Source organism: Sceloporus occidentalis, unplaced genomic scaffold (assembly GCF_023333645.1).
Source record: "Sceloporus occidentalis isolate IW3139 unplaced genomic scaffold, rSceOcc1.0.p SCAF_10, whole genome shotgun sequence".
In the NCBI taxonomy this organism is placed as follows: Eukaryota; Metazoa; Chordata; class Lepidosauria; order Squamata; family Phrynosomatidae; genus Sceloporus; species Sceloporus occidentalis.
In genome coordinates this window covers 38175204-38185004 of record NW_028316990.1, presented here as the reverse complement: position 1 = coordinate 38185004, position 9801 = coordinate 38175204, and the positions used below count along the sequence as shown (strand labels likewise).

Sequence of the window (9801 nt, the reverse complement as noted above, 5' to 3'; positions counted from 1 at the left end):
GATATGCTAGGTGAATGAAAAGCAACACTGCACAACGCATGTCAATGAATAAGTTCCATAGTACAGTGCACAACCATAGTGCAAAATATAGGATGCTCAACTGCAATGTACAATGAGCAATCACAATACAAAATATAAGATGCATAAAAATGCCCAGTATGCAGACACAGTGCAAAGTAGAAAGATGCCCAACCAGAGAACAATGAGCAACTACACTCATCCCTCCATATTTGCAGCTTTGATATTTGCAGATTTGATTATTCACGGATTTGATGGATATGTTCTCTCTAGGAATATCTAGGTCCTCCAGTGCAACTCTATGGTCAACTTTGACCAAAAGTCACACTGAAAGGCCTAGAGATTCCTAGAGAGAGCACTCCACTAGGTCTTTGTAGCTCCTCCATTGCATTTCTATGGCCAGTGTCTGTCGGACGTTGACCACAGAGTTGTGCTGCAGGACCTAGAGATTCCTAGAGAGGGTCTTCTCAGGTAAAAACATGGTGTTCTTGTTATTTACAGTTTTCCCATATTCATGGGGGTCTTGTGCCCCTAAACCTAACGAATATGGAAGGACAAGTGTACAATGCAAAAAATAGGGTTCACAACATGCAAACACAGCGTAAAGTGTAGGATGCACAACCCTAATGCACTATCACAGTGTAGAGTATAAGATGCACAACCACGCAGTTAACTATAGGATGCACAACCATAACACATAAGTGCACAATGTGCAACTTGCCAAGTCAAGGCGTAGAAGAACATTTTGCCCATGCTATACCACTCTCACCACCATCCACACAATACCTCTGTTGAGCAATGGTGGACTTTGTGTTGTGTGACTTACATGTGTGTCTTTCCCTAACATCCTCTGAGGCTGAGAGAGTGTGACTTGCCCAAGATCACCGAATGGGTTTCGTGGCCGAGCTGAGGATTCGAACCCTGGTCTCCAGAGAGTCCAATGCTCAATGCTCAAACCATTGCAAGGCGAAGGCTTTAAGGGGAAAAGGCTGTGTGTCATTAAGATGCATCCCTCGCATCCGGCGCTTTCACGGGGGCAGCTTTTTATGGCTCCAGTCAATTTAATTATTTATCCTGAAAAGCTTGTGCAAATATTGAGGCACGCTTAATTAGTATTCGTGCTGCCGCTCTGATCTTGTAACGACGAGAGAGAGATTAAAGGCTGCTCCTAATTGAATTAGGGCCAGGTCCATGTCGCCGTTTCAGGAGCGGGAGGCAGAGGGGCTTCTTTCCCCCTTGACTCACAAAGAGGGGGAAAGGAGGGGATTTCAAGCCCCCAAAGCTGATCTGTAACCTCTGAGCACCTTCACCGTTTGCAGAACGGCTCCAAACTGCCAATTGCCAGGAGAAGTTTTAATGTTTCTCAAAAGAAAGCTGGGAGGTGTGTAGAAGTCAAGGTGGCCAAAGGAAAGGCAAGTTAGTTTGCTTTTGCATGACTGGGAAGGGCAAGATTCCTCCTCATCCTCCTCTTCTTTGTCTTCTTTCCTTCCAACTGAGCTAATTCAGTTCAGCTCAGTTTGTAGGGATTGAAGTAAGCAGAGGATGAAGAGGGAGAAAGTGGGAGGACGAGGGAGAAGCCGGGACATTTTAAAAGCAGCGCCCAACTTTCTCTTTTGCTGCCACAGCACTGCAATGGCAAAATTGAGAATGAGAGACTGAGCGACAGTGAGATCCGGAGGAGGTCCAAAGGACCATGCGCCACCAGCACCAAGACAGTGAGGTCCAGAGGGCTGTACTGTCATGGTGCCGTGACAGCGAGGTCCGGAGAGCCACACTGTGGCAGTGCTGCAATGGCAAGTTCCAGAGGGACAGACTGACTGGAAGTAATGTCCAGAGGGCCACGCTGAGATATTGCCGCGACAGAGAGGCCCAGAGGAGGTCTGCAGAGCCGTGCGACTGTGGCACCATGAAAGCAAGGTCCAAAAGAACTGACTGACTGACAGAGAGGTCCAGAGGGCCGCACTGACATGGCGCCACGACAGTGAAGTCCAGAGGGACACACTGACACAGCGCCACAAGAGCGAGGTCTAGAGGATGTCTGCAGGGTCGCACTACTGTGGCGCCGCAACAGCAAGGTCTGGAGGGACAGACTGACTGTCAGCGAGGTCCAGAGGGCCGCAATGCTAAGGCGCCATGACACCAAGGTCTGGAGGAGAATCCACCATGTGGCCTCTGTAATGCCCCTTCCTACGCACTGGCTGCACCCCTCTCCAACACGACAAAGGATGGAGAGCCATTCCTCGATGGGGAACTGGACACAACATTATTCCAGGTGAGCCCTGACCAAAGCAGGACAGAGCGGCACTATGACTTCCCTCGACTTAGACCCTACGCTCCGACTGATGCAGCCTAGGATCGCATTGGTTTTTCTAGCTTGCATTGGTTTCTAGATTGTATTCCTTTTTCTAGACTGACTCAATTCTGGGATTGCTATTCCCCATTTACTTTGGTATTCCCCAAAGTAAAATAGCTTCCCAGAGCCAATGTGGCGTAACGGTTTGAGCATTGGAACAGGACTTTGGAGACCTGGGTTCGATTCCCAACTCGGCCATGAAACCCATTGAGTGACTTTGGATGGACAAAGTCACACTCTCTCAGCCTCAGAGGAAGGCGATGGCAACCCTCCTCTGAACAAATCTGGCCAAGAAAACTCCTTGATAGTTTTGCCTTGGGGTCTCCATTAATCGAGAAGGACTTGAAGGCACACAACAACAACAACGACAACAGGGAAAGGGACTTCAATTGATGAATTGAACATCCCTGAAAAGTATGACTATCTACCTGTCAAGCTTCATGCTTCGGATCCAAAGAGAAGTCATTCGTTAAGAAGAAGGACGGGCGGCGCATGCCGTCTTCGGATGCATTTGTTCCAAACTGGGGCAAGAGTTCACCCTCCAAGAAAACCGCTTCCTCTCCTCCTTCCCTTCCTTCTCCTTTTTTAATGCCTGGAGAATGAGGCTTGATGCCTCTCGCTTTCCCTCTCGGCAAGGCTTTGGTTGATTCCTGTGATTCAAGGCAGCGCCTGAAAAGGCAAAAATAGGACAGGTTTTAATGAGCAGCAGAAGAAGAAAGGCATGATTTCAACCTTGGGCCGAAAAGAGATTTCGGAGTCCGCTTTAGGGTTTTTGGGAGGAAAGGCAGCTGGTTCTGCATCGGACCTTTTCTTTGGAGGTTTTCCATCAAGGTGAAAAGAGAGAAAAGGCAAATCCATTCAAGGTGTTCCTTGCTGTAAAAAGAGGTTAATCTGATGCCGCCGAAGGGAGCAAACCCAGCAATAGCACCTAATGCAAAAAGGGAGCAAAGGGACTGGAAGTCTTAACCGCAAAGGAGGACGTTGAAGAAAAACGTAGGACGCCCTGGCCCTCCGTATCCGCGGATCCTTCCTCCATGGATCCAGGCACCAAAGGCTTGAAAACATTCCCCCCAAAAGTATCATTTATTATTATTATTATTATTAACCTTTAAATTCCAATAGCAAAGCTTGACTTGGGCATTTTTATACAAGGGACGCCATTTTACGCCCCCATTGTATGTCATGGGATGTGAGCATCCATAGAGTTTGGGACCCAGGATGGTTGGTCCTGGGACCAAAGCCCAGCAGAGGCCAAGAGCCCCCTGAAATAATAACAATAACAATAACTACATCAACAGCAACGACCCCATTGTGTTTGATGGGACCTGAGCATCCATAGATTTGGTATCCAATGGGGCTCCTGGAACCAAACCCCAGCAGATACTAATGGCCCACTGTAATAATAATAACAACAGTAATAGTAATAATGCCCCATTGTATTTAATGGGACTTGAGTATCCATGGGGGTTCCTGACACCAAACCCCAGCAAATACCAATGGCCCATTGCAATAATAATAATAATAATAATAATAACAACAACAACAACAACAACAATAATATCAATATCAATAACCCAATTGTATAAGCTTAGCTCACTAATATCCCAGCGCTAGGACCGCGCGGCCTCCCTCTCCCGGCTCCTTCCCTGCCCACTTCCAAGCCCCGCCCCTTGGCGTTCCCGAAAGGCAACGTCTCCCGGAGGAAGATTGTCCTAAAGGGGCGCGCCGTCGCCCTCCGTTGCTAAGGAGGGCCGCGGCCCTTAGCAACCGGTTCAGGGAGCCTCCATGGCGACGACCGCCAGCCCCACCGTCTTCCTGCTGATGGTCAACGGGCAGATCGAGGGCGCCCAGGTCAGCCCCCGCGAAAGGAAAGGGGTCCGGGGGCGGAAGCGCGAGAAAAGGGCGGTCCTACTCCTCTCCCCCCCGCCTGCGTCCACTTGGTATCTCCCGCTCGGCTGAAGCCAATGCAGGCGGACGAAACCAAAACCCGACTCGGGGGGGAGGAGCAAGTGAGCAGCATCTCCCTTCCTCTTCATCGGCTTTATGGCACCAGGTGCAGCTCAAGGGAACAGCAAGGAAGGCCTTGCTTCCAAGGGTTGCCCAAAGAGGGGCCTGGGCTGCGTTCTGAACTGCAGAGCTAACCCACTTTGGCACCGCTTTCTTCACTGCCATGATTCCATGCTGTGGAATTCTGGGAGTTGTTGTTGTCATGTACATTATATATAACATTAAACAAAATTATATATATATATATATATATATATATATATGTGTGTGTGTGTGTGTGTGTGTGTGTTATATTCATACATATATAGAACATATATATATATATTATATGAATATGTATGTATATATATATACATACACATACATATATGTGTGTGTATATATATGTTACAATGTATATAATTTATATATACATACATACATATATATATAATTTATAAATTATACATATATATATATATATATATATATTCATATATATATATATATATATGTTCACACACACACACATATATATTATATAATGTATGTATGTATGAGTCCCAGTTTTGGGAAAAGGGTGGCATATAAATATAAATAACACACACACACACACACACACATATATATATATGTTTCTATTAGACTGGTTTACAAGATGAGAAAAACAGTGCAATTAAAAACATAGAAACATAACAGCATAGAAAAGTTACATTAATTAATTAATTCAATATTATAACAAGATCACCTATAAAAGGGTTTGTCGTCTGAGCAGCCGAAGCGTAGTCCCACTGCGTTGATTCAGTCCAGATGCGGCCAGAGAAGGCTAAATGTCTCCCATAACTACAAATCCCAGCATTCCAGAGCCAGGGCAGTCAAAGCAGCCTCAGACTGGGCTATTTCCGCAGTGTGTTTTGGGCCTGAGACATACCCCCCATCCCTCTCTTCTCCCCCTTAAAAGCAAACCTAGGACCAGCGTAGAGCTCATATGGATAGAGGTTTGAAGCCTGCGTTTCATCCTTGTCTTTCTGGCTTTCTCTTCCAGTTCCCGGAGTTTGATGACCTTTACTGCAAGTACTGCTTTGTCTACGGCTGCGACTGGGCTCCCACTTCGGTCAGGCCTCTCTGCTTTTATACCTCTATTGCTTTAACCATCTTGGCCTTTCTCTTTTGCAGACAGGGTAGTGTTTTGCCAAGCCTTTGTCTCGCAGCACCAAAGAGACAAACCAGTGGGTCCTATAGTCACACTCTCTCAGCCTCAGGGGAAGGCAATGGTGGCAAACCTCCTCTGTCTTGCCAAGAAAACAGCCATAAACAACTTGAAGGCACACAACAACAGCAACAAAGGGGTCAGCAGCTTGGATAAGCCCTTTAAGATCTGGAGCTAAGACCTGGGCTGCTGCATCTACACTGCAGAATTAATGCAGTTTGACACTGCTTTAAATAACAAGTCACACTCTCCCTTTAGCAAGTCACACTCTCTCAGCCTCAAGGAAAGGCAAAGGCAAGCCTCCTCTGCACAAATCTTGCCAAGAAAAACCCAGGTTAAGTTTACCTGAGGATCGCCATAAGTCTGAAATGAAGCCACACAACAACAGAGAAAACCAGGCTTCATCTCTCTCTAGACCAGTGATCCCCAAATTGTGCCCTTTATGGGGTTCTGGACTTCATCTCCCAGAAGCCTCAGCCAAGTTAGCCAATAGTCTAGGATTCTGGGAGCTGAAGTCCAAAATCCCTTTGGAAGGGACCCTCAAGGGCCATCCATTCCAACCCTGTTGAACCCTGGTTTCCAAGAGTTGTAGCCTGGTACTCAAACCACTAGGCCACACTGCTTCACAAGGAGAAAATGCTGGACTAAGACACCGAATGAACAAAGCAGTCTGACTTCACCTTCTCTCTCTTTTTGTCTTGTTTCTAGGGTTTGGAAGAAGGGATCTCGCAGATCACCTCAAAGAACAGAGACGGCCCCCAAGACCTAGTCTGGAATTTCCCCATTGAGATCACCTTCAAAAGCACCAACCCCTTCGGCTGTAAGCAAAGCCCTGCAAAAGCATCCATGGGGCAAAGCACTAAATCTGATATGGTCAAGATCATTGGCCATTTAGTTGAGTATCACAAGAAATTGAGGAGCCTTGCTCCATCCCCTTTCAGCCTCTTGTTCTGACCTTCCTTGCAGGGCCACAGATAGTTGTCAGCGTGTATGGCCCTGACCTCTTTGGGAACGACGTGGTCCGCGGATACGGAGCCGTCCACATTCCCTTTACTCCAGGGAGGTAAGTGGATCCTCGCGCTCTTTACCTTTCGCCTGGCATCAGGGAGTGCCATTGGCCTCCGCTGTTACATTCTCTTTTTGCACACTTTAAATAGTTTTAATATTGTTAATACATTGGGGCTATTTTAACATTACTGGGTTTTGTAGTTTTTGTTCTGATTCCCAGACTGGCACCTTCCTTCCTGTCTTTGCATAGACAAGACCTCTCTCTTTCAACATCCCTAGAGAACTGAGCATACAGGGCCCATCCCACCTAAACAATCTGCTAGGTTTTCTATTGTCATTTTTGTTGTGCTGGATTTTTTCAATGGTTTATGTTTTTAACAATTCTATTTATCTCCTTTCTAACTTCTTAATCCAGCTGTTTTTATGGTCGAAATTCCATTTCAGGCACAAGAGGACCATCCCCATGTTCGTTCCGGAATCGACGTCCAAGCTGCAAAAGTTCACCAGGTGCGGAAAGAAGCTAGAAATGTGGGCAAGCCTTTTGCTAAGATTGATTTGAGTCAATCTCCAGAATCCAACTGGCCTCTAAACGGATTCATTTGGGAGCCTGTTGTCCTCCATCAGATGCCCATCTTTGTCTGCTGAGGGAACAGAATGAACACCTCCTTTCTGTAGGCTAGCAGTTCCTAAATTCTGTTTGGGACATCAGTTCCCAAAGGCCTTGGCCAACTGGGCCAACAGCCATCCTAAATCTGAAGGTATCAGTGTGTAAAGTAAAATCAATGCAGGACATCTTAAAGCAGTCACAGTGTTAGAGGGCCTAGTAGCTTATCAGGTTCCACTTGCTTTTGTCCCAGCTGGCTCACAGGAAGGCGTCCGGAGTTCACCGATCCCAAGGTGGTCGCGCAAGGAGAAGGCCGTGAAGGTAAAGGGGGAGTCCTTTGGCTCAGCCAGGGAAAGGGATTCATGGTCCTTGGGGTGCAAAGAGCCAACCATAAGCCAGAAAGAGGACTGGCCCAAATCCCAAAGAAGGGGAACAGGGGAGGCAGCTGTGTGGTCAATGGGAGCCCATCCCTCTCTCCGCAGGCCACATCCTGCCTCCCAAGAACATTGGAAGTGGACACTTTGTCATTTCTGGCCAGCTTTTTCCCCTCCCATCCTTTGACTGATTTTGACCATTTAAAAATATGTTAGAGGGCCTCAACAATGTGTGACCAAATGAAACCCCAAAACCAGTCCTTTCCTCTCCTCCACTGAATTTCCAAGGACCTGAAAGTGAGCATGCGCAATCCCAAACTTCCAAAGCACAGACTGAACTACCCTTCAGTTCAAATAGTGTCTTCCTTGAGAACCAAAATCCATTGTTGATTCCGTGTTCTCCTTCCTCTCTAGTGACCAGGGTCCGTTCGCAAGGTTTCGTCACCCTCTCCTTCAACGTGGTGACCAAAGACATGAAGAAGCTGGGCTATGACGTCAGTCCCGGGATCACATCCAACCCATCGCTGATGTCGGTGCCCGAAGGGCTTCATAAATATTAAGCCAGAGGCTGATCCAGCAGCCCTGCATCCATCCCTGAAAACACAGGGATCGCTCCAAACACAGACTCAAGGTGGGTGTTGTTGTCATGGATGTGTCTGCTGCACCACATCAGCATGGGACTTGCCCTTTGCAGAGCCTCTGTCAACAGCACACATTTGAATGCTCTGAGAAGTATCAGTTTCCCTAAAGCTGGTGCTTTCCAAGCTTCTGCTTAATCATCCAGTCTTCATTGAGGTTCAGCACTTTTTAAAAGCTTCCTTCTTTTGTACCAGTTTCTGCAATAAAGGTGGAGAGATGCTTATCCAAACCAGTGCGTGGTTTTATTTTTAAGCATGTAATGTACAAAAGGGGTCAAGGATTCTCTGGCCAAAGACATAAGGTTAATGCCTAGTTGTTTTGTGGGAACTTTCCAGTGAGAGAAGAGGATTCAGCAAGCGCTTTCTCACTTGGAGAGCAGATAAAGAGTTCAGATGAGAGGGACAATTCAAGGAGGAGGTCTACATGAACGCACAAGCCAAACTAATGGAGAAATGTGTAGTAGTATAGTAAGAGATAGTCACGATATTCTATTTTAGCCTAAACAGAAGCCTTGTTGCACTTCTGAGACAACCTGGTTCAGTTTAGTCTAAGCTTCCTCCAATGCACTAAGCGATGCCAGTAGAGGGAACCAGAGCCCTGTGAAAAACACCGCCTTCAAGTAAAACTCTAGTGCTATCCATGAACTGATTCAAGATGGGAAGTGTGTTTAGGGGAGGTGAGATTTAGGGTTGCCACGTCCCCCTTTTACCCGGGACTTGCATGGTTTTTGGGCTTAGGGAATGTCCCTACCCGGTTTTCAAGAGAAGTCCCGGGAGCCGATCATCTGGAGCCCCTCTCCGTCCGTCGCTCGCTGGCCAGGCTCCTCTGAAGAAGGTGCAGCAGGGAAGGAGAGGGACAGAGAGAGAGAGGGAGGCCAGCCTCCCTCCACAGAACGCAGTACGCTTCCTCTTCGACTGCTCCAAGTTCTTCAGCCCCTTCTTCTTGACAAAGGGAAGGGAAGCGGGGCTGAGCAGAGCAGAGGCAGAGCGTGCATGTTTTATGACTTTGCTGTTGTGTTGTATACACACACACACACAGACAAGAGCCAGCAAGAGTCCTCAGACTGCAATTCCCATCACCCCCCAACTCACATGGCCATTGCCCCAGAGGTCTCAAGGATTCTGGGAATTTCCAGAAAGGGGCTTGAGGGGGCCAAGGGCACAGACAGGCTGCAAGGAGACCTCCCCCAACCTCTGCATGGTCTGGGGATGATGGGAAGTGTCCTCCTAGACCTCCCCACACGCTTGTGGCTACTGCAGCCTCTAGATCAATCCAGCGAGAAAAATTGGGTTCTTGATCCAGAGGGAGAGACCCCTCCCCTCCTAGGGCTCCCCTGAAAGGCCCATTCTGCAGCAAAACCTATTACAAATACAAAGATAGATAGATAGATAGATAGATAGATAGATAGATAGATAGATACTATCTATCTATCTATCTATCTATCTATCTATCTATCATCTATATATATATATATATATATATATATATATATATAATTTATATGTGTGTGTATATAATTTTATTTTTATATATATATATCTCCATATGTGTAATATTATGTATGTGTGTATGCATGTGTGTGTATACACACACACAGACAGACAAGCTA

At 46.9% G+C, this 9801-nt stretch overlaps 1 protein-coding gene across 2 annotated transcripts; it reads left to right on the top strand.

Annotated features, from left to right (window-relative positions):
- Positions 1-4058: 4058 nt before the first annotated feature.
- On the top strand, positions 4059-8421 carry LOC149306529 (B9 domain-containing protein 1-like). 2 transcript variants are annotated; one of them, XM_089540397.1, is made up of 7 exons: positions 4059-4222; positions 5403-5471; positions 6276-6387; positions 6534-6630; positions 7020-7082; positions 7433-7500; positions 7968-8421. In XM_089540397.1, the coding sequence occupies exons 1-7, from the start codon at positions 4157-4159 to the stop codon at positions 8111-8113; spliced, it is 621 nt and encodes a 206-aa protein (XP_089396523.1). In that variant the 5' UTR covers positions 4059-4156; the 3' UTR covers positions 8114-8421. The 2 variants fall into 2 exon arrangements, with proteins under 2 accessions (XP_089396523.1, XP_089396524.1); XM_089540398.1 differs by lacking the exon at positions 5403-5471.
- Positions 8422-9801: the final 1380 nt, after the last annotated feature.